This window comes from Nelumbo nucifera, chromosome 6 (assembly GCF_055504915.1).
Source record: "Nelumbo nucifera cultivar China Antique chromosome 6, China Antique-T2T, whole genome shotgun sequence".
NCBI classification, from domain to species: Eukaryota; Viridiplantae; Streptophyta; class Magnoliopsida; order Proteales; family Nelumbonaceae; genus Nelumbo; species Nelumbo nucifera.
The window spans coordinates 12,631,052-12,656,092 of record NC_142654.1 but is presented as its reverse complement, the minus strand read 5'-3'; the positions used below and the strand labels follow the sequence as shown (position 1 = coordinate 12,656,092).

At 37.8% G+C, this 25,041-nt stretch overlaps 2 protein-coding genes and 1 pseudogene across 3 annotated transcripts; all 3 read right to left on the bottom strand.

Annotated features, from left to right (window-relative positions):
- Positions 1-729: 729 nt before the first annotated feature.
- On the bottom strand, positions 730-3,410 carry LOC104588419 (uncharacterized). Its single transcript, XM_010246344.3, has 5 exons — positions 3,069-3,410; positions 2,325-2,578; positions 2,000-2,211; positions 1,637-1,901; positions 730-1,310 (listed from the first exon to the last, which is right to left on the bottom strand). Exons 1-5 carry the CDS (start codon positions 3,157-3,159, stop codon positions 1,011-1,013), a joined length of 1,122 nt encoding a protein of 373 aa, XP_010244646.1. The 5' UTR covers positions 3,160-3,410; the 3' UTR covers positions 730-1,010.
- Positions 3,411-9,505: 6,095 nt separating this feature from the next.
- LOC104591326 (uncharacterized) lies at positions 9,506-15,221 on the bottom strand (annotated as a pseudogene). Its single transcript, XR_016077231.1, has 5 exons — positions 14,916-15,221; positions 14,121-14,291; positions 13,815-14,026; positions 13,419-13,683; positions 9,506-10,007 (listed from the first exon to the last, which is right to left on the bottom strand). The product of XR_016077231.1 is annotated as an uncharacterized LOC104591326 (transcript).
- A 6,527-nt stretch (positions 15,222-21,748) lies between these two features.
- On the bottom strand, positions 21,749-24,377 carry LOC104588412 (putative lysophospholipase BODYGUARD 2). Its single transcript, XM_010246330.3, has 5 exons — positions 24,105-24,377; positions 23,492-23,745; positions 23,202-23,413; positions 22,256-22,520; positions 21,749-22,136 (listed from the first exon to the last, which is right to left on the bottom strand). The coding sequence occupies exons 1-5, from the start codon at positions 24,154-24,156 to the stop codon at positions 21,840-21,842; spliced, it is 1,080 nt and encodes a 359-aa protein (XP_010244632.1). The 5' UTR covers positions 24,157-24,377; the 3' UTR covers positions 21,749-21,839.
- Positions 24,378-25,041: the final 664 nt, after the last annotated feature.

The following is a 25,041-nucleotide window of genomic DNA, read 5'->3' as shown; positions in this document are numbered from 1 at the left end:
TTCCCAGCAACGCATGTAAAAGGCTATTGTGACACCATCAGGACCGGGAGCTTTATCTCCTTCCATCTCCTTAAATGCCTCCCACACCCCCTCCTCTTCAAAACAACTCTCCAATTCCTTGGATTGTATCAACATAATCATTTTTATTTAATGTTATATTATCAAAAAAGATTAATTATAGATCTCAAGTATAATCAGGTCAGATCCAATTGTTCCGATTAATAAATGGGAAGGTACTGGGTCAACCAATTATTAATTGGTTTGGGACTGGAACAGCCTGTCCTGAACCAGACCCAACCCAATGACATCTCTAGGCTGATCCAGCATATGTACTGCAAGCTAAGTTAATAATGCTAGAAGACAGCACCAGCATTTTAAATTAACAAGTCTCATCAAGGTCACCTAAGTCAACAATCAGCAGAATAATTGATCATAGCATAACAAACAGCTTCATATGGCAAATAACGGTTAGAAGCAGAGATCAATAAATTAATGGTAAGAGTTCTTTTATGAGATTGAAGATATTTAGTTGGATATAGGTACTGGTTCTCAACCTTTTCCTATCTTCTTAGAATTTGGCAATGCTTGAACCTATACAAGTTGACCCACTGATCATAATAAACCTCAATTATGTAAACCAAGTAATGGACTGGGTCTCTAAGCTCAACAGCTATGTTTCTGTATAAGCTGTAAAGAGTAAAGACATGTATCTTTAGTGGAATATTCTCATCAGAAAAATAACCATGCCATCAATCAAAATGAGTTCATCAATACAACAACAAAATATCAAATTTGACTCATCAATTTTCACATCCCATTTTCATTCAACAACAGATATAGGAGCTATACCAGCTAAAACATATCTCATCAAAAAAGATGGGAAGAACACTAAATGGAAGTCAAAAATTGATAAGAGAAGGAAATGAAATACAGACATGCAAATACAAAAGAAAAGAAAAGAAAAGAAAGAACTAAAAAAGGATGATCTAGCCTGGTGTACCTGAAGTAGCCTATTTATCTCCAAGTAAAAGTGACCTTACAATAGTATCACTCATACCAGGAATCAGTGGGAATATGTGACCTGAACCTGGTAACTCATGGTAGTGAATCCATGGGAGTTTTCCAGCGATGTAACGTTGTAGACTTATAGGCACAAGCCTATCTTCATCTCCCATCCATAAGTGGACTGAACCCTCATTGTTTGAAAATGGGTTCTCAAGATCCACAGGGTCAAAATTCCAAGTCCCAAAACTAATCATCATATCACGATGAAGGGATTCAAATTCACCTTGCTGCCTGACATCATGTACCTGAGATAAAGAATATTTACAATTATTACCACCAGAGAAAAAAGTTCAAATTAGGAATATCACTAAAAATTTTCTATCCAATGGACTACATAGGGTGCTGATGGGATTTCTCTAAGATCATAGACTGAACAAATCTTTTCTCTTGCAGTGCAAACACAAAGGACACACATGCCTGCAGACAGGTTATATGTGTTTTCAAACATACAATGATTCTCTACATAATTCTCTATGTAACTAATTCTTAGTTTATTATTTTTCTTATGGACATTATCTTTTTGTCAGAAGGTAAAATAGATTAAAAGGGGGATGTGTGTAAGAATAAATACCATGCTCTCTTTCCCCGTTGAAAGCTTAGATAAGAGATCTTTATCTTGTCTAGAAAAAACATCAGGGTTCTGGTGTATAACGCTGGAAGCAGGAAACCATTTCTGAGTGTTCCACCAGTATGTAAGCCACGGAGCATAATGAGCCACCCTAATTGCCCATTGGTCCTGCGGATGTTGCTGTTGATAGGCCTCCTTAGACAAATTGGCAGGAAGGCTAGGCCACCAGTAGTTGATAACTGGTGCAACTAGTGCTGCTCCAGCCAACCTAACAATATCAAAGTTCCCACATGAGAATATAAAGTAGAAGCCACACTACTATGGAGATGGCAGACATCCAAGTATCCATTAACTACAAATGCATACCGGTGAGGAATGTATTTGAGGCAGGTCCAAATCAGTTGTCCACCCATAGAAAATCCTATTACATAAAACTTTGATCCCAATCCTAACTGATCAGCAAGTTCTTCAATATCCAAAGCTATACTCTTCACTGTTCGTTTTGGATTAGGATCACTCTCTCCATATCCAGCTCTGTCAAAAGACAACACATAAATTCCTAGTTCTTCAACAACTTCCTGGAACAAAACCACCATGAAATTAATATAACGTGACTTCATATCATGAAACCCAAAAGAATTAGCAATGTGGGAATAGAAAGGAATAGAATAACAAAAGAACAAATACAAACCGGAGATATCGGTATAGCATGATGTCTGCAAGAATCAAAGCCATGAACGAAGATAATCTTATACTTGGCCTTATCTTTTGGGACACCAATCTCTTTGTAAGCCAAATGCCTACCATCACTGAGTTTTATTCGAGGCGCTGTAATAGGTGGGCCATCTGGAGAGCCACAGATCTTCGGAGGTGGTGGTTTGATGGCCTGATAAGCCCATGCCAGAAGTCCAACGAACAAGACAACTGATATTTTCTTAAGCAGACCTGAAAATGTTGATTTTACATCATAACTACATAACTAGTAACTTGAACCTTGAATTTTTTGTTGGAGGAAATCCGAAGTTCAGTATTAGATTAATATGAAACAACGACTTCACTAGCTCAGAATTAAATAAAAAATAAATAAACAAAGAAACCGCGATTCTGGAATCAGATTCTATCCCTCCCTAACTCGGCGATTTGACATCAATTTATCTTCAAAAGAGTCAGATTAGCATGAAAACAAGTGGAAAAACACTAAGGTTAGCATCAAATCAAAACGGGTCTTCTTTTCCAAATATTCTGACAGGTATGGTAAATTCAGACAGATTGACATATCCCGAAATTAATAAAAAAAAATTAAAAATGAAAGTGAACCCACGAATCAGATAGAAGCTCAGTGACAGAACGTAAGAGATTGATCTGAAAAAACAAGAATTCAATGCGACGCAACATCAGAAAATCGAAAGAAACATGAAAAACAAAGAAAACCCACCTGAAGGAAATCGGAATAAGCTACACTGCTTTGCTTTTCTTGTATGTGCCCTAGCTGATGCAGCTGATATCTTTCTACTTGCTCCCGCCATCTCCTATAATTGCTCTCAAATACCTCTTATGATCGAAGTTTTGGCAAAACCCAATAGAGAGTAGCGAGTGATCCCAAAACCAGGGGAGGCAAAGGAGAGACCACGGCCGGGCTCTCTCAAATCCGCTATCCTCTTATGTTTTACTATTCAGAAGTCAGAACTGAGAAGAATGTATTGTGGCCTTCCATAGACGCCGAGACGCAACCCGTTTTTCTTTCTTTGCTATGTAATCCGAATAATTTCCAAGTCTGGGCCTCACGTCCAGACGACCATTCTACAAAAATCCAACCCTTCCTTGACCGGAGGTCTAAATCGGGCCGTGCTGCCCGCGGCCCGATACGGCACGATGGTACAGTGGCACACGGGCGTGCCTACGTGCCGTGTCAGGCCCAGCACGATGGTTACTGGGCCTGGGGTTCCAGGTTCACGGGCCGATACGTCGTATTGCTTGTGGCTTATGTATCGGCATGACCCAATAAGGGTGTTCAAATTCGACTGATAAACCAAAAATTGAACCGAACCAAACCAAATAAGCTAATTCGATTTGGTTAATTCGGTCGGCTATTGGTACAATTCGGTTTTTTGTTTCAATTCGATTTGACTAAAATTTTCAACCGAATCGAACCAAAAACCAAATTAATACTGTTATTTGGTTAAGTTAAACATTAATGTTTTATTTAATAATTTATGCTAATTAATTATTATATTTTCTAATAAACAGTTAATAATAGTTAATTAAAACCTAGACTCAATATTAATTGTTTATTAGTCATTAATCATTAATTATTTTTTAAAATGGCCAATTCGTCAATTCCCTATTACCATAGGGGGCCTATTTTAGCTTTTAATTAATAATAGCTAATTAATTAAAACCATTGGGCTTTGGAGTCATTTTAACTTTTAATTAATAATAGTTAATAGTTAATTAATTAAAACCATTGGGTTTTGGGACCATTTTAACTTTTCATTAATAACACTTATTAAATGATGGTCATTTTTGTGGAACCAGGGTCCAACCAAATCGAAAACCAAACCAAATCAAATCGAATTCGGTTAGGGTCGGTTCAGTTCGATTAAAGGAAATGATAAAACCGAATAGTTGGTTAGGTTCTCGGTTTAAGCCGAACTGATCGATTGTACACCCCTATGGTTCTCGGTTTAAACTTTTTGGGTAGTTTTTTACAGAAATACCCCCAACAACTATAAATAGCTATATAGGGGGGTATTAATGTATTTTGGTTTTGGGGGAGAAAGAATAACATAAATGCCCCCCAAACTAGCTATATAATAATAGCTAGTTTGGGGCATTTTGGATAAATTGATAAATAACTTTATAAGACCAAAATACCCCTCCCAACAACTAAAAATGACTAGTTTTTAGGGTATTTTGGGCAATTAAATTATTTTCAATTCTTACAAATAGTCATATCCTCCACCATTCTCATCACATCAATTTAACAATTCTCTTAATATCTTCTTTATTTCTCATACTCTCTCAAGTCTCAATCTCTCATATATTCTCTGATTCTCCAATTCTCAACTTTATTGAAGTTTCAACAAGAAGAACGCTTGATCAATAGCTTAAGTATCTCAAGTTAGCAATTTGGGAGGCTTGGATTCTTGGAGTTGAAAGGCTTCAATCGTTGAAATCAAGTTGGGATTCCGAACCAACAATTCAGGTAAGTGCAACTAAATTAATTTTTATTTTTTTGAATTAAAAAAAAAATGGTCGGCTCCTCCCTAGACCAATTCCCCAACATGTTCAATGTCGACGATATTTAGTCACAACATGGTAGTATTAGCACCAATATGGATGCTATTGATATTGACAGAATTTCCACCCCTGGTACTGATGCTAGGGGAAAGAAAAAGAAGGCCACTAAGTTGACTAATTCGGTTTGGAAAATATTTAAAGTAGAGGAGATTTAGGGGAAGGGAAAAAGAGTTGTTTGCTAAAAACGTAGGAAAGATTTTAGCTATTATAGAAAGGGTGGTATTGGCCATTTGACATTTGCTCACCCATGAGAAGAAGAAGAAGAAGAAGAAGAAACAACACAAACATAAATTGGGCACGGAGGGGGGTACTTTTAAATATGCTAAAAGAATGAGGCAATAATTAGCAAAATACTTTATACATGCTAAACAATCATTTTTGTTAGGTGAAGATACTAAACTTAAAAAATGGTTACATAATTCTGTAAATCCATAATTTAAAAAAGTTTCTAGGAATACTATTAGGTTATATGCTTTAAAAATTTTTTATTCATATAAACAAAATTTAATTTATATGTTATCAAATCTTAATTCCAAAGTTGCAATTACTTCTAATATTTGGACTTCTAAATTTAACATAAGTTATATTTGTATTACCAGTCATTTTATTGATGAAAATTGGCTTTTAAATAAAAGAATTTTAAGTTTTATTAGACTTGAATGACCACGGTCCGGCCTAAGAGCCCGTTTGGGGAGGTGATTGAGCTGTATTGATTGAGCCACTCTTAGAAATTACATAGTATGTAGCTTCACCAGAAACCTGATTTTTTTGGGGGGCTTATGTAAGGCTTCTTTTTTTTTCGACTTTCCAAATTTGTTGGCTTAAGCAATGCCAGAAGCCGCTGTGTAAAAGCCTCTCAAACGGGCATCAAATTGCACCCCTAATTTTTTTTTCTTTCTTTCTTTGAGAAATTAATTAGGGGTTTGCTTTTGTTTTGAATTCATTTAATACAGCAATGGGTTACCATTGCTTAATTTGAAATTTGAATGCAAACCAGAAACCTGTCCGAAGATATGATAAAACCAGTAGAGTTAAAGCAAAACAAAACTGAATTAAAAAAAAAAAAAATGCTTTGAATGCAAAGGCACTGGATCCGGAGTCTGGAATCTGCTATTATTAATTTTAATTGGTTGATCTTTTTAACTTCTATTTTAAAATGGTTGGTGGGTGACTCCTGGGGACCTTGCAGCTGTTCTTCTTGTGCGTGCACATGCATGGCTTCCTTGTTTCCAACTAAAGCCATTCTGTTCATCAGCGTTCCTGAGTTCATATAAAACTGGCATATAGTTGGCCATATTTTGAATTTTAGACTGGTTGCTTATCTGTAATGAGAGTAAGGTCAGTTCATTTCTACTATTCCAAAATTTAGACTGGTTACTTAATGGGTTCTGTTCTCAATTCTCATGGTGCCCACAATCTTATCCTACGGCTCATTTGAGAGGGCTGAACCACTTTGAAGAAATTATTAAAATAAGCTTCAGTGGAAAGCCATCTTTTTTGGATAAACGTCTGTGTATTTGGGCTTTTCTTTCCGGGTTTTCACTGAACATGGCTTATAAGCTGTTCATGTGGGGCTCATTTTTCAAAGCCAAAGCCTCTGTGTAAAAAAAAAAAAACCCTCCCAAACATTCACAAGCTTTTTCTTGTTCATCATCACATTAATTTTTTACCAATACTCTAATTTTTCATTGAAGGGAAGAAAATCAAGGAATTCATTTCTTTGTGGCAATCAGGCACTTGAAGAAGAGGAGAAAGAAGTTAGTTAAGGGTGTCGTTAGTTTGCAGTTGGACTTGGAATTGAAATCTTTGGGAATCGGAATCAGAATGGTTTATTCTCATAGTCTGTTTGGCCTGCAATCAGATTTGGAATCAAAATCTTTTGGAATTGAAACCAGAATGGTCTATTCTCATAATCTGTTTGGTTCAGACAAGAATAAGAATGGGAATTAGAATAAACAAGAATAAGAATGAGAATTAGAATAAACAAGAATAAGAATGAGAATTAGAATAAACAAGAATAAAATTTCATTCTCAAAAAGGGGCAGAGAATGGCATTCCAGCAGGAATGAGAATGAGATTCTAATTCCACTCAATCAAATAATTGAAATCAGAATGTCCCATTCCCATTCCTATTCCTACATGCAAACCAAACGGAGCCTAAATTCATATGACCATAGGAGTTTCTCTGAAAATTTTCATTTTGTTGTAAGGTTCCTCTGTTACGCTAGTTAATCCGAAGTTGTTCGAATTCGAATGTTACCACATGGACTCATTTTTAATTGTTACTGGAATTGAAGTTGATCCAATCTCCCTACTCATTACTCTGTTCAAACTATCAAAACCATCATTTAACAGGGACCCTGAAAGGTCACTGGTTCAACCGTCTGCTCCAACCTTCGAGTCTTTTATCACTAGTTCAACGGCACTTTTTTTTTCCATAATCGAAATCTACTCAAATATTTTTCACAAACTCGATTTGCAGCCCATTTAGGCTGCAAACGGATCGAATCGGATTTGGTAAGGGCATGCCCCATCCAATCCATTCATATACTACTGTAGCATCGATACCAAACATATACTACATGTATGTTACTATGTTACTGAATTAATGAGAATGAGCTTCCTCCCTTCTTTATAAATTTCTGGATTGGCTCTATTATTAACATACAGTGTTAAAGGAATGTGCCCAAGGTTCTTCACCGTGAATTTCTCAATTTTTGGGGTTCGAGTTTTTGTAAACCAGCAATGCAGATTTCCTATATTCAATAAGTTGGCCTGAAATCAAGTGGGCATTAATCCTGTAATCCATTTGCAATAAGCATGCAATCATCCAAGAATTGAAGGTGAAAATATGCATCATTCCCAATGACTTTATATATTGAAAGTGTCAATCTTTTAAATCTAAATAAATAAAGGATTTTTAACATCAATCAATTAATCTAAACCAAATTAACTTAGCTCGTCAAATTGGTCTCCATGAGCGGAGCGGTGATCTAGGTCATCCAAGTAATGTGTTAGAGTGTTCACATATGATATCACATGATATATATATATATATATATTTCAATTTTACCCTTTTTCTGGTTGGTTAAAGATGGATGCCCTTTGGAATCTTGGGCCAATTCTTGTTTAAAAATGACCCCTGACAGTGCATCTAGAGACCTAAATAGGAACCAGCTGGTACCCCGTCTTAAGGTATTAAGATGTCTAGAAGTCAAACCCTTGCGAGCAGCGCCACTCCAATGGCAGGTGGCCGCTGCAAGTTCCGGAAAAGCCTGAGGTCACACTTCCTTGTGTGTGTGTGTTTTTCTAATGATTTAGGCTTAATTTGGAAGAAACATAAACCTGAGGTCACACCCCCTTGTGTGTTCAAAACGAAGCGGAATCTGTTCCTCACAAATAAGTGCCTCACAGTCACATCCACATGCATACAAAACATTTCCCATAAATAATAACTAATAAGAATGGGAGATATTCCCAATGCATGATAGGATGTACGTATAAGACGCCAGGTGTGAGGAACAGATCCGGTCTCGTTCAGAACCTTGTATTTTATATTTGCACTTCCTACAAACTGAGCCTTAATAGCCTTCGGGGGTTTGGCTGTCAGCTTACATTTATATTCACTGTTACCTTGTTACAAGTTGGTCAATGGTTTATGGCATTATGGCGCATGTATTGAACTTATGACTTTATGAGTGGCGTACTGGGCGACCTTAGTTTTGATTGATTGACTCCACCCTCATTTCGTTGAACATGAAACCATGAGTGTATTAATTACAACTAGGTTTTGATGGATAGGTTCCCTTTCTGCTTTGTCTCTGCCATCTCTCCTTGAGGCTTGAGAAACCAAACCGAAAGTATCCAGTTGTGAGTTGTCTCCTTTTAATCAAAGGATCGTGCCAAAAGCCGATAGGAGGATCCATCATCCGTGTCAATGCTAAGGTTGGATCCAAGCAGTTAAGGGATCCCAATTCAGCTTGATAAACCAATATATCGGGACCCCACCACCGGCCACTTGTTTGTATGGGTGCTGTTTAATTTTTTTTTTCATTGAATTATTTATTTTGAAAATTTGAAAAATAATGGAAGGCAAAATCGACATTTCATCATCTTTATAAAAAAAAATTGATGTACTTTTAGAGATTTTTCAAACAATAGAATAAGTTTTAATCCATTTTTTTTTAAAATTGGAATGAAATATAAATAAAATGAATTTAACATCATTAAAAATGGTTGGGAGTGGGGATGGAGATGGGAAAAACGTGTCTCCATTGGCGGAGACCGAGATGGGGAGTGGCCTCCTCGTCCCTGGCCCCATTGCCATTCCCTAGTCAATTTAAAAAGATTCACCTTTACTTCATATGGAGAGCACAACTGCTGCCACCATGGTCACAGCATTCCCTTGTGATCCCAATGAAATACTGACAAATCAGTGATGGAATTAAATTCCAAACATCACTTCAACTTCTTTTTAATTCCCATTGCTGGTGTTCTTGTGTTTCATTGGGGTTGGGGGAGGTCACAACAGAGTGTTGCAACCATGATCACAGAAGATATGAACTTCACATTTTCGCATGTTAGAAGCCAAAAACCAACATAAAATAGTGTCTGGAGAAACAGCAGCAAAAGGATTTCCTTCACATATATAAAGAAGCTTTTTCCTTATTATATATACCTCATCAAAATTCAAAATTAATAAAGATGGAAAAAATGTCCAAAGAAAAGTCACAATCTGATGAAGCTCATTACATCTGGAGTAGGCTACTTTTCTCCAAGCAAAAGAGACTTAACAATGGCATCATTCATACCATCAATGTATCTGATCATGTGACCTGAACCTGGCAGCTCGTGGTAGTGAATCCAAGGGAGCTTTCCAGCAATGACTGCAATGTAGCGTTGTAGGGTAACAGGCACAAACCCATCTTCATCTCCCATCCATAAGTGGACAGTTCCCTCATTGTTTGGAAATGGGTTCTTAAGATCCATGGGATCGAATTCCCAAGTACCAAAACCAATCATCAAGTCACGATGAAGGGAATCAATCAAATACACCTTGCTGCCTGGCCTGTGCCTAAGAAAGGCAAAGAAAAATTAAGGGCATTACCACCAGTGTTCAAATCATACATATCACGGTACAGGAAATCTGTATATCAAATAAACTGAGTAGTAAAAAGAAGATATTAAATCATGCAAGTTTCTCTCTATACTTCATAAGGAAAATAATTCAATCCTGAACAAATAAGACTGTAAAACTATACTGGCAAAAATATTATATAAGTTAACTTATTGGGTATTTTGCAGTAAACCAATGATTTAAAACTGAGTACAATCCTCATCCTTGATCAAGTTAGGAAACTAGTTTCATTATTGGTCCTTTGTAGGACCAATAATGAACTTTACCAGAAACTTCTGGTTCTTTGTTGGACTGTGGAAGTTAAAGGCACCTATTTTCAATTTATCCAAGTAGTTATTGCACAACCAAATTTTGAAAATTAAATTAGAGAAAGATGTCATTAAGATTAGTTACCTACATAGTGAAACCCAAATGAAAGGACTTTCCCTGATATGGAAAAGTTATCCAAACACAATATTGCTATCAACTCACCATGACCCTTTACAACTACAGGTGCTGGCCCTATTCCATTACCGTCATATTCAGGGAAGCTCTAATAATATTGATTTTTTCTTTTTCTCCTAAGCACATTCTCTTTCCTTACCTTGGTTCTACTTGGTAAAACAACTGGTAGAAATTCTGAGCCAGTCCTATTTAAGGTGCTGATAGGATTTCTGTAAGATAAATTGAACAACTCTTTCCTAATGTAGCACAAACACAAATAACTGCATACACATACATGCCTGCAGACAAGTAGGAAATTCTTAAACATACAGTAATCCTCTATGTAACTATTGTTTGTTTACTATATCATCTTCTGCATATTGTCTTCTTATCTAAATGCAAAGCAGATTGTTTTGTAGCTAAGGTTCCTCATAACAGCTCCATATGGTGGAAGAAGGGCTCAGACTGTAAGCACAAAACAAGCCCTATCTACTATGGAAGCAAAGTTGATGCCTTCAACGATCCATATGACAGCCAAATGTGAGTCAAAACAGACATTTAACAACAGACAACAGGCAATTTCTATCTCTCTCAACTTAGATAGAAGTTTAAACCCTTCAACAATACTGTTCTAAAATGTTATTAAGAGCATCAAGCAAATTACACTACAAAGAGAAACCACAGGGGACAGGCTTATTTGGGAGAAAACAAGTAACAGATCTTATTCAGCCTATCAACTCTTCATAAGTGACAGACTAACCTCATCATCAAGGTTTTTTAAGTGGTCATTCTTATAGAAAGCACAAATCCTATTTCAATTCCAGATCTTCCTTATGCTCTATGGGATGGCATACCAACTCAGGACAAATATCACCACTTGGCAACCACAACAGATACATCATGTGTAGGGGTGGCAATTTTTAACCCAACCCGCTGAACCCGCTGAACCCACCCAACCCGCCCACTTGGCGGGTTGTGTGATCAACCCATCACCCAACTCACCCATTTAAATGGATTGGGTTAGGTTGGGTTGTGGATAACTATTGGGTTAACCATTATAGACATAAGTATTAATTCCTTAGCCTTTTTCTTAAATTTTCTTCATTTGAATTAAATAATTTATAATTAATGCATTAATTTTCTATTAATAATTGACTAAATTTAGTTTTGTCTTGAATCAATACACTTCACCCAACATAAATCCAAATCAATTTGACCCCGAGTCCGGACCAGTTCAATGCAGTATGATCTGATCCGACCTATACTGATCCGGGTCAACCCGAATCCGAAACGGGTTTGGTTGGGCTGATTCACACACTCCGACCCGATCCAGCCTATACTGATCAGGGTCTGTCTGAACAGGGCCATCCGGTCCAATCAATATTCACACACTCTGACCTGACCCACTACAAGTTGATCCGGTCGACCTGAATCTGAAACGGTTTTGGTTGGGATGATTCGTCCTCCGCGTGCTTTGCCCAATCTGGACCGTCCATCCGACCAATATCCACCCGACCCGACCCGAATAAGAACAGACCCAATTTAGCTACATTGACCCACTTCGGGTCAGCCGTTCCGGTCCCGAACCCGTGCACAAACCTGATATGGCCCGGTCCAAGTCAATCCACCATTGACTGAACCGGTCCAGATCTAAACGGTTCAACCACCCTTGAACCTAAGTGGTTTAAGTTGGTCTGACCAGTTTGAACCTAAGTGGTTCGGTCAAACCCGGAATCCGAACATAGTCAAATGGCTTCGTCGCTTGTGTAAAAGTAACATGCATGTAAAGTGATTTGAACCTTCACCACTTATGTAAATAATAACTACAATAACCACCAAGACTGGGTCATTAATGGGTTGGCAGGTTATATGGGTAGGGTTGAAACTCAACCCAAACCAAACCCAATCCAACCCGCCCAATTGCCACCCCCAATCGTGTTTTCTCTGCAATTCTCAGCTTGAATCTTTCCATCACTTATTCTTTCATTGTGCATTTTCAAGCGTGGTCTGGTGTCAAGCACAGTTGGGGATTAATCCTCATCATATACTCAAAGAATCCTTCACAGAATAATGGCAAACTGGTTACATGATACTCATCAATATCTCTCGGAGCAAGAGCAAACTCTCTACCTTTCTCTTAAGGAACCATTCAACCTAAAAGCTTAGGCTGTTAGGTGAGGTTCCTGAATAGGTTTTTATTCTCGAACATTAAATTTAGCTTACTTATGAGACTACCATGGGATGAAAGGAATCAAAAGAAACATCAGAACAAAGTTGGTAATCCACAACATATCATCACTCAATTATATCATTATTTCAATCCTGATGATATGAGGGCTCAGGACCAACACAGATAGACCACACTTCAAAGAACACAATCTGATTGCATCAATATTTATACTGATGGATCATTTAATTATTTCAGAGAGCATGCCAACTATGCATATACTATTATACAAAAGATAACAATCTTATTGCTGCAGCAAGTCTTCCATGCAAAACAGATGGATGCTACAAGTCAGAACTCAGAGCTTTGATTGCAGGGCTAGAAGCAGCTCACCAAATGGGATACAAAAAAAAGTTCATCTCTCTTCTGATGAAGCACAGGTTGTTTAGTGAGATACAACAAAAGGGCAAATCAGGAAGTTGGCTAGAAGTTCTACATTTGGACTCCATATATCAACCGATAAATAGCTCCGGAGTCTTTATTATAGACTATATCAGCCTAACTCAAAATATTAGCTATCTTTTTGCTTACCAGTCATGTAAATATAACATATACATAAGCTACAACTGCAATAGTCTGTATATATCTCCTATTAAGCAATGAAGTCTGTGCTGCTTTTTCCTGCCCCCCCGCCCAAAAAAAAAAAAAAAAAAAAGTAAAGCAGATTGATTAACAGGAATGTTGGAAAAACTAAATACCTTAAACTTTTTCCTAACTGCAAACTCGGGGGAGAGCTCTCTATCTTGTCTAGAAAGCACATCAGGGCTGCCATCTATAACACTGCTAGCAGGAAACCATTTCTGTGTGTTCCACCAGTAAGTGAGCCATGGGGCATAATGAGCCACTCTAAGCGTCCACTGGTCCCTTGGGAATTTCTGTTGATAGGCTTCCTTGGACAAATTGGAAGGAAACTTAGGCCACCAGTAGTTAACAACTGGTGCAACTAGTGCTGCCCCTGCTAACCTGCCAATGTATCAAACATCCCACTTGACATTAGAAGGAGAAGTTGCACATTACTAGAGATATGCCAGAAATAAAACTACCTACTAGTTATAACAGAAATGCAGGAAAATAGAAATCCTACATCACCATACCGGTGAGGAATGTATTTAAGTTAAGTCCAAATCACTTGTCCACCCATAGAAAATCCAATTACATAAAATTTAGATCCCAGTCCCAACTGATCAGCAAGCTCTTCAATATCCAAAGCTGTACTCTGCAATGTCTGTTTTGGATTAGGATCACTCTCTCCATACCCAGCTCTATCAAAAGACACCAAATAGATGCCTAGTTCTTCAACAACTTCCTAGAACAAGTACATCATGAAGTTAGTGCATTGTTCCTTCAGAAATCCAAAGACTTAGCAGGCATGAAAAAGGGAAAAGAAGAGAAACACAAACCGGAGATATGTGCATCGTGTCATGCCTGCAAGAATCAAATCCATGGACATAGATAATCTTATACTTTATCTTTTGGAACACCACAGATCTTCGGTGGTGGTGGTTTGATGGCCTGATAAACCCATGCTAGGAGTCCAATGAACAAGACAACCGATATCCTTTTTCACATACCTGAAAAAGGTTGAATATACATCACAAGAGATGTCCTTGTTGGAGGCAATTTCCTACTAGAATGATACCTGATCTAACATGGTTAAATACTTGTGAAATTCACATAGAAGCTTGGTTGAGACAGCTCTTTATTTTATCAATAAACAATTGTTAACCACGAAGCAGGGGCTTCACTTGTGAAAAAAAAAAACTAATTTTCATTAAAAATAGAATGGGAGAAGCTAAAATTAAGAAGACCCTTTTAATCTTCTGATTGAAAAAGAGTACTCTTTATTTCAAAGCATGAAATTTATATCAAGACCCAATTTTCTACACAAGTCAATATGTATGAATCAACAAAGCATCAAAATGGACTTTAAAATAAACAAGTTTTGGCATGAAAAGCAAGGCAGAAGTTACTAAAATGAATATCGAAATGGTACTTTTTTTACTATGAATTTTCCGATAGGATTGGTGAAATTCAAATACATTTGGGATTTGGAAATTAATAGAATTAAGAAAAGTGGAAAGTGAATCTATAAACAAAGACAAGTTCAGCACAAACGAATGCAGTCAACAATAGCAAGTATGCAATGAAACTTTTCAACGTAAAACCAAATGAAGCATGAAAGAAAGAAAACCCACCTGAAGGAAGTTGAAATGAGCTACTCTGCTTTCCTTTTCTGGTGTGAGCCCTAGCTGATGCAGCTGATATCTTTCTGCTTGCTCCCGCCATTTTCTAATTTCTACGGTTGGTCCTACTTATATCTTTCTGCTTCCTTCGTATAATGAAAATTTGGGTATCCACGGGAGAAAACGATGTAGAAGTGACGAAATTAAGAGTTGATGAGAGAGAGAGAGAGAGAGAGATGGGATGGTTTGTTGATTTGTTTCTTTGTGGATGAGAATTAATCCGGCTTTGTTCGTAGCTTCTGATCTGTTTCACTTTTAACGAGGCTGTCCTTAAGGGATTAATTTATTTACTAATTACTTGAAAAACGTGACAAAAGGAATTCGAAAGGCTGCGTTTGGTAGCGATGCAAATGCGTGCTTTAATGCACTCCGGTAGCCATTTAACTGTCATTTTCAAATTTCGATACATAAATGTATTCTTATCAAACACCAACTTTGCATACATATATACCAACGTTTTGAAAAACGACCAATAGAATCGTTTTTGCCATTGGTTTTTGGGTTGATAGTTTAATAGTCCAGTTTGAACTGATAGACCGTTTTGATAAATAAATTAAAAATAAAAAATGGTAAAAAACTGTTAAATGGGTTGATGGGTCAATGGTTCGACTACCCAGGTCAACAGTTTGTTGACTTTTTCAATGATTTTTGACCAAAACCGAATTTTAGGTAAAACGAAACCGATTGCCCGAATAATTCTCGGGCCAAATAGTTCAACCATCTAGGTGAACGACAGTTCGAAAACCTTGATATATACACTGAGTTTGTATTTGCATTTCACAAATAGAGGAGACATATAACCTTGTTCGATTACAATTAAAAGCCTTAGAGAGTTAGAGGGGACAACCCCCTTACAAGATAGCCGCTATGTAAACCTTCCCAAAAAACCAATGAGCTACTGTGGCAGTTACATTAGTACATTCTCTTTCGATTTCAACTTTGGAAGGAACCAATTTTCTTCCTTAATACCCTCTAACTTTAGTTGGCGCTGGAATTTGTAACCAAAACAATGAAACAAAGGAAAGTCAGAACAGAAACACTCGCACTCAGACCCACGGTTTTCAAAACCGGACTGGATAGTTGGATTGGAAAAATCAGAAATCGGTCAGGTGATTGGTTCCGGTTTTCCTCAAAATTGAATTTTTACCAAAACATTGATTTGGTCAACAAATCATTGATTCGGGTGGTTGAACCGTTTGAATCATTTAACGGTTTTGACTGTTTTTTATTTTTTGTTAAAATGGGTCATTCATTCAGTTGAAACAGTCCGACTGTTTAACCCAAGAACCAGACCCTAACCGCTTCATTGTCCGGATCGATTTTAAAAACCTTGCTCAGACCTTTGTAGTGAAATAGCAATAGATGAGTGGGGAAATCAAAAAGCTGCTTTGAAAGTTGAAGAATATGATGGCTATAGTGGTAGACACCTACCATGGTGGCGGATTGATCAGCTAGAATGGTAGACTAGTGAACTTCATTCATTGCATGGAAGTTTAGGGCTAAAAAGAAGTCCATATTCCTTCCCATATCCTTCATGGAACGAACAATAAAGTTGATGGTGATGTCTTTTTTTTTTATTTATTTTGTTTAATTTGGATGGTCGGGATTAATTAAAATCTTAGTACATAGATGCTAGTGCTATCATTACATGTGAGTACGTACAAAGATACTGGAAATAAATACTGGGGCGTGGGGCTACATCGTCAAAGGGCCTTGTAATTTATCTATATATGGTATACATTTGTTTCCCTATAAACTACAGTTTATTTTTTCTGATGTAAATATTACAGCTATTAGTTCTACCCTTTTACTATGCAAACTTTGTTATGATATAAGAATAAAAATGGAGTTTAAATATTTTAGCCAAAATATATTTCATCTCTTTTACATAAAAACAAATGGATTGATAATGCCTCTAGCTCGTTCATTGTAGTTAGAGGTGTAAATCGGGTTGTATCCGGTCGGGGGTTTTAGATTTATGGGTTGGCATGATACGTCATGGCACAACTGTGTGTGTCATGCCATGCCACCTGCAACCCATATGTTGGTAGGGCTCACATGTATGTATATATAAAATATATTAATATATGTAATATTTTATTTTTAATATTATTATACTATTTCATTTTAGTATTGTATATAGAAAAATTCATATAAAATAAAAATTTAAGACTTTTTTTTTAATTTTTTTCGTCTGTTTTGTTAATTTACTTTAAATCTTTTTATTATTTTTTAATTTTTTTAAATATACCTCCAATGGCTTGGCCTGGTCTATGGCCCAACCTAGCCCAAGGCTCGACCCACAGACTATCCTAACCTGTGGCACAACATGGGCTTGTGAGGACTTGGGCCATGGGCTGTGCCAGGCCGACCCCCCAAAGTATCCCAGGGGTAGGGGTGCTCACGATTCAATTAACCAAACCGTGGGGTTTTTTCTTGAACCGAACTGATCTAATCGTTTTTTTTAAATATGAGCAAAAACTGAACCGATGTAATCGGTTAATCGATCTATCGGTTAACCGGTCCACTGGTTAACTGTGGTTCAGTTTTTTGTTTTTTTTTGCACCTAAAATTTAAAAAACAATACCTGAACAAGCATGGCAAAGGGGCGAACCGGCGTGGGCGAAGTGGTGGCCAATGATTTGCCGATACCGGACTGGTTGGTGGTTGTTGTCGCCTGAAGTGAAAGCTTGAGAGGTGGCGGAGCCACGAAGATGAGAGATGAGAGAGACAAAGATAGTCAAACAAAGCTTGGGAGTGGGAGGTGGCGGTTTGGCGGAGTCAAGGCGGTGACCGATGTTGCACACTTGCACTGTTGCTGTGTGCTTGTTTGTTTGATGGTTGGCACGGCGAAGACGAAGATGACAGACAACAGAGAGTGAGAAAGAGACATAGGGATTGGGGAAGACGAAGAGACAACAGACTCAAAGAGAAAGAGACATAGGGATTGGGGAAGACGAAGAGACAAGAGTCACAAGATTGAGAGAGTGAGAAAGGGGAAAGTGGGAAATAAAAAATTTGAAAATTTTGAAAATCCATTACTTAGACATATGGGGAAAACTGAAAAGAAGAGTGTGCGCCCAGGCCTTGGCGAGTATGCACCATTTGAAAATTGTGAAAATCCAATTTTCACAAGTCACATTAACTAAGCCTCTCTTTCTCTCTCTACTTTTTCACACAGGAGACAACTGACAAGGGTAAATAAAAGGAGAGAAGGGGGAAAAATTGTGAAGCATCTCATTTTTCGAAGAAGGGGGAAACCGAAAAGGTCTATGCGTGCACAGGCCTGTGGCTGCCGGTTTTTTCAAAAGTACAAATATAAATATAAATATAATATATTATATATATTATTGTATATATACCGGTCAGTTCGATTAACTGTCGATTTTTTTTATAAGGTTAATCGAAACCGAACTGAAATTTTTGATTTTTAAGAATAACGAACCAAAATCGAACCGACCAATTCGGTTAACCGATTTTTCGGTTCAATTTTAATCGATTTGATTTTCTGGTTTTTTTTGCTCACCCCTACCTAGAGGAGGGAAGCATGACTCAATTTACACCTCTAACTATAGTGAAATGTGGAGATTTCAGATTGATTCCCACTATCAATAGGGTTTGGGCAATCGTGAATTTGGAAGGCAAACTACCTTTGTTTCATGTAATCCCTTGAATAATAATAATAATAATAATAATAATAATAATAATAATAATAATTTTTCAGATTCGAATCGATGGATGAGATTAATGTATTGGAGATCTGAGTTAAAAGTGTCATATCCTTTTTTGCTTATCAACGCATTGCTTTAAAGCAGTGAATATACTGAATAGGGGTGATTTGATTTGCAGCCAAAGTCCTAAAATATAGGCCAGGCCCAATCTTACTTGGGCTGAAATCAAGCACCCAAGCTTTCTATACCGGGTCAGGCTGAAATCAAGTCCCCGACAAAGAATGATTACTGGGCATCATTTTAATTTACTATAATCTTTTATTCATGCTTTTCTTTTTTGATAATTGAGAGGCTTTCCCCGCTTCTGATTCAGGGACAAGAACAAGTAGCTCGAATTCTGTTCCATGTACTTCAATTAAGAAGTGAGTAATTTGTTCTCCCAAATATAGTAGTCTTTCTCTCCTGTCATGTTAAGTCATAACTGTTACATTATTACATATAGGGTAAATTTCTTAAACTATCCTTATAGTTTAGTTAATTGACTAACTGTATTCCTATTGTTTGAAAATTGACTGTCATTATCCCTATTATTTTTAACAATTGTCTAAATCTTTTCTTGCTGTTAACGTCTCGTCATAAGACCTTCAAATGTGTCATCACGTGACCTTTTGACAAATTTCCCTATTTTATTTTGAAAATTTGAAGAAAAGTAAAGGGTAAAATAGTCTTTTTTGTCTTTCTGTTAGCGGATGCTAATGATAAAGAAAGTATTAATTAATTTTCAAACATTAAGGGTACACTTAGTCAATTAGCTAAACCATAAACGTAGTTTAAGAAATTTACCCTTACATACTCCATTAACCTTGACAATAACTATTACCTTCATCTCTAGAACTGCAACTTGGGATGGATTAGCCCTAACCTAACCTGATAAAATCGGATAGGGTTGGGTTGAGTTGACAATCAGGTTAGGGTTTGGGCTGATTGCTTGGGCAACCCGGTCCAATCTGAACCTGACTATAATATATTTTTGTTGTATATATGTATTACAGTCCTGTTACAATCATTTTAATCGTAACTCTTAAACTCTAACCCTAATGACAAATTGTTATAAGTGATTTTCATTTCATAAATTTACGTTCCATTATTATTAATTTCAGGATTTTATATTTTCATTAAAAGATCTATTTTAATTTGTAATAGGGTGAGGGTTGAGGAATTTTAGATTGAGGTTAGGATTGACTAGGTTGGGTGTTTAGAGCCTTGGGTTAGGTTAGGGTTGACCCCAACCTGCTGCACCCCTAATCTCTGGTTGGGGAATTTCATTAAGATCATGACTAGATATTATTGGTTTAAATCCCACCATATATCTATCAAACTAAAACTTAATCTCCTCCTCACCTCTAAACCACAAAATACATGGGCACGCATTCTACAAGGGTGGCCTCGTCTTATATCTCAATGGACCTCGACTGATCAAATTTACATACCGCGCCTCGTGTCATCTTTCATCAATGGGTTCGCTATGATATGGAAAAGATACGATATCTAAAACACAATTGTCAAAACTGTTTCCATACCATATCTTTTCAGTATTATAGATTTTCCCATCAACATACTCTTGAACCTCCCTTGAGCTCTCGGATAAATACTGATGTAGGCGCATTTGACTGGCCTGTACAGGACTGACACATGTCGGATCAGAGGGCGCCAGCCTGAGCTTACAGGAGGACACTCAGGGTTACTAGGCGCAGATTGGATGAACTCAATGACAAGGGGCTGCATGGCCCTAGCAAAAGATCTTGCCAGGCCCAGGCCCTCGTACAACTCGCATCTGAACCATCTGAGGCTAACTACTCCCAGGCAGCTCCGGTTATAAATACAAAGCACCCCCCACAAGATAAGGGATTCGAATAAACTGGAGTAATCTCCTAGCATTGCCTCCCTCTAGGGAACTTAAGCACTATTTGAGACCTCGTCTGGACCCTTTGGTTCCAGACCTCAAGCTTACCTTGTGTGCATACTAACTTGACCATCGAAGCCTTCACCTTGGGTACTTGCCCGAGGCCTCTGACACTTCACTCCTTGCAGGATCTGTATCGAAGCCTCCTTCGGACCCCTTGCACGGCACACTCCTCGCTAGCCTTTGACTTTTACAATATCCGAAAGGACCTTCCACCTCGGTTTTCCCCCTTCGGACCTTCAAAACCTTTGACCCCCTCCTTTGAAGCTTGGGAGCAAAATTACTTTATTGCCCTCGGTTAATCCGAGCATCAACAAATACTAAAATCTCTCCTTAGCTTTACCCTAATCGATAAACATCCCCTACCAAAGGGTTCTGCTATTAACTTCGACATAATAGAGAACCACTAAGGACGCCCCTATGGGGTTTAATTTCCCTAGATATACACAGAGATTGAGATTTCTATTAGCCTCTCAAAAGATTTGTATCTGTGAAAAGCTAATTCGTAAGATAAACAGATAAAGCTTGATTCTCATGTTATTGGGTTTCCTACCTGTGGATTATTAAACTTGCTTTTGATGTAGCCAAATTAAGAGCTTCATGGCAGATCAAAACTGCTCATTTTAAAGTCCATCTTGCCACCTGTAAAACATGGGTCTAATGAGAGAAGTGTTGGCATGAAACCCTAAATTTGCTATCTACTTGTAAGGAACAAGGATTGACAAGGTCGGGATGCTTTGAAGGTTGAGGAGAAATGATGGGGTTTGAATGGGAAGGGAAGAAAGTGGCCGGCCCCGGAGGGACTGCACTATGTATATCCTTCAGAAAGGGATCAAACCCCTTTTTTTTGAAGTCTTGTACGTAATTGCGTAAAACATATTTGTATTTGTAATAGGCCCAGTTTTGTATACAAATATATGTAGAGTACAAACTTATTAATACTGTCCATATTTGTATTTGTACACTTTCCAAACGGAGCCTAAGAAGAAGAGATAATTATTAAGGTTAGATAGACTCTTTCAATACAAATCTGAAAACAGCAGCAAACTTATTAATCCCTTACTGCTAAACTCATACTTTCAATTGACCATGCACGGATGTAGATGCTAAAATGGCTGAAACGGAATCTAGCTACCACTCAGCTCAGGAACTGAAAATAACCAGAAGGTAATTAACCCAATAAATTAAGGAGAAGAGAAGATCAAACAGCGAACTACATCGGTTCAAAATTAAGTTATATAATTACTTCAGTCCAACCAACATGGTGTTTATGATGGTATCAGGCATGGCATCAATGTAATGAAGCATATGGCCTGAACCTTTAAGCTCGTGATAGTGAATCCATGGCAGCTTCTCAGCAATATAGCGTTGCAGGATGACAGGAACAAGCCCATCTTCATCTCCATGCCACAAGTGAACCGAACCTTCGTTGTTTGGAAACGGGTTCTCGAGTTCCATAGGATCAAACTCCCACCTTCCGAAACCAACAATCATGTCACGGTGCAGCGTCTCGAATTCGCCTTGCTGCCTTATCTGTGCCTGAGGAGAGCCAAAGCCAAAGCGCAGTACGTGGATGGGCATCAATAAAGCTAGCTAGCTAGAGACATTTCATGAAGCTAATTACCGCATTAATTAATTAAGTGGGCTAAAGTAGATACCCCGTAGGCTTCTCTGCTTTCAAACTTGCTGAAAAGCTCTTTATCTTGGGTGTTAAGAATATCAGGGCTGTGGGCTATGACGTTGGAACAAGGAAACCATTTCTGGGTGTTCCACCAGTAAGTGAGCCATGGCGCGTAATGAGCCACCCCAACTGCCCACCGGTCCGCTGGGAGTTGCTGTTTATAGGCTTTTTTGGACAAGTTGGCCGGAAAACCAGGCCACCAGTAATTAACGACGGGTGCTATTAGAGTTGCTCCTGCTAGCCTGCAACCATATATATATATATATCAAGTCAAATTCTCACTTGGGTGTGTTAACGTTTTGGTAGAAACAGAAACAAGAATATGGAAGCTTGGAATTTGACGACATTGACATTTAATAACCGGCCATAAGATGGCCTTGCTAGTCGGGTCAATCATGTATAATCTCTAATAGACGACCCCACTTCTTATGTGCCACTCCTGATAGTGGGGTCCAGTGTTGGCCAGGTGTCTACACAATAGACCCTTATCCCATGCATGGAGAAAGGTTTAATTTGCCTAGTAATATGGGATGCTGGAACTTGCAATTGGAAGTTTCATCATCTTCTTCTCAATTCAAAAAGAGGGTTCATTTTGGGGAAACAAAACTTTCGATCCATAGGAGCCAAAGTTCTTTCCATTTTGGGATGGTAGGACGGTCTGGTCAGTGAGTTTTTTTATTTCTGCTCTGAGCTAGTGTGAAACTGACACACTGGCAAAAGGGGTTTGTGGGATGAAGCTTGTCGGCCCCATGAATTAATAAATAAAAAAACTATAATCAAAGGAGGGAGTAGGGAAGTGAAGAACATATTAGGCACTTCTTCTGTAGGAGCTCTCAGCTCTGGATGGATAAAGATGGTGTGGTCCAACCAGTGTCTGGACCGGCCATATAATTGACTCTGAATGGCTATATATAACCACTCACCGGTGAGGAATATACTTGAGGCAGGTCCAAATCACTTGTCCACCCATGGAAAACCCAACCACATAGAACTTAGACCCCATTCCCAACTGGTCTGCAAGCTCTTCAATATCCAAAGCTGTATCCTTCACTGTTCGTTTTGGATTAGGATCACTCTCTCCATACCCGGCTCTATCAAAAGACACCAAGTAGATGCCCAATTCTTCAGCAGTTTCCTGTGAAAATTAATCACTTAAAATCAAATAATTTACTCAAAGAGGTACCCTAGAATGGAATCAAAGAACAGAACGTACCTGAGATAGGCGGATGACATCGTATCTGCAGGAGTCAAAGCCATGAACAAAGATGACATTATACTTGGCCTTGTCTTTGGGGACACCGTTCTCCTTGTAGGCCAAATGCCTTCCATCTCTGAGCTTTATTCTAGGAGCTGTAACAGATGGGCCATTTGCAGAGCCACAGATCTTGGGAGGTGGAGGTTGGATGGCCTGATAAGCCCACGCCAGAAATCCGATGAATAAGAGCACAGATATCTTCTTAGACATACCTGCAAAATGTTGAAATTTCATCACAAGCACAAGTATTAAGCATACCCAGTTAACCAAAGCATGAAACTTGGATAAAAGAATTAACACGAATTCAATCATGCAACTTTGTTTAGAATCTGATCTAAAATAACCATATTTTAGCATGGAATTAATCAAGTACATGAAGCACCGATTTTCTGAGAAAAAAGATCAAAGAGATCAAGATGAACATGCATGATGGATTATAGAAGAGAATTAAGAAAAATGAAAAGAAATTAAGCCCAGAAAACAAAATTAAAATAAGCAGTGAGACAGTAAGAGTGTCAAGAGATCAAACATCACAAAACCATATGAAACAGGGCAAAGAAAGAAAACCCACTGGAATGTAGTTGAAATGAGCTGTTCTGCAGTGACTTTTCGGTATGAGCCATGGTTGATGCAGCTGATATCTCTCTTCTCTCCCACCATTTTCACGACTACTCTACCCACCTCTTATACTGAAACATTGGAGAAAAATCCCCTAAAGAATGATATCATTGCCTAGGTAAGGTCTAGAAATTAAAAGTTAGGAGTTTGACGAGAGAGATATTTGAGATTCTTGGAAAGGTAAAGAGACCTTTACATCTTTAATTGTTTATTTGATAAGACTTCAGGAGTGCAGAGATTGGAGGGACAAAATTAATAGTTGACGTCTTGATGACAAATCTGGGCCAGTAATGTGGGTCCCTTGATTTGAGATGAATGGGACAACCCCTCTTAACAATACTGTTTGCAAATTGCAACATAGAATCTTTTTACTCTTTTAGCCTTCTAAACCATTCACAAATAGTACCAAAAAAACCATTCAGAAATAATTTACTTGAAGTTGTCATCCAACAAAGTCCAAAACCACACTAGTTTCAATCAGGGCTGCTTACGTTTCAACTTTCAATCAATTGCTTCAAGTTTCCCAAAAGACACCAAACATCCAGACTGACTTCGGCAAGTTGGAAATTGAAGCCAAGCAGAAATGCAGAATGATTCCACTTTCCACATTTCTCTATTTGCTTCTTAAGGACTTTGAATTCCTATTCGTAATACTGGCCAATCAAGATATGCCCACACATTAGTTCCATAATTGATTACTATTTCAAATTGGTTGTTGTTAATTTGCAACAATTGTTTATTGGTTTGTCACAGTTGAGTATTCATCAATCTTTTAAAAAACGACCCAAAAATAGTCACCGGTTTTTGGGTTGATGGTTTGACCGTCTGATATAAATAAACAGTTCGGTCTAACAGAATAAATTAAAAAAATAAAAAATAATTAAAATTTA

Coding starts and splice junctions, on each gene's coding strand:
- LOC104588419 (XM_010246344.3), bottom strand. CDS start 3,159: ATGGCGGGAGCAAGTAGAAAGATATCAGCTGCATCAGCTAGGGCACAT. Junction 2,579..3,068: donor CTTATTCCGATTTCCTTCAG/GTGGGTTTTCTT, acceptor CAACATTTTCAG/GTCTGCTTAAGAAAATATCA. Junction 1,311..1,636: donor CAACGGGGAAAGAGAGCATG/GTATTTATTCTT, acceptor TCTTTATCTCAG/GTACATGATGTCAGGCAGCA.
- LOC104588412 (XM_010246330.3), bottom strand. CDS start 24,156: ATGGCTCATACCGAAAAGTCACTGCAGAACAGCTCATTTCAACTACAT. Junction 23,746..24,104: donor CTCATTTCAACTACATTCCA/GTGGGTTTTCTT, acceptor AACATTTTGCAG/GTATGTCTAAGAAGATATCT. Junction 22,137..22,255: donor AAAGCAGAGAAGCCTACGGG/GTATCTACTTTA, acceptor GGCTCTCCTCAG/GCACAGATAAGGCAGCAAGG.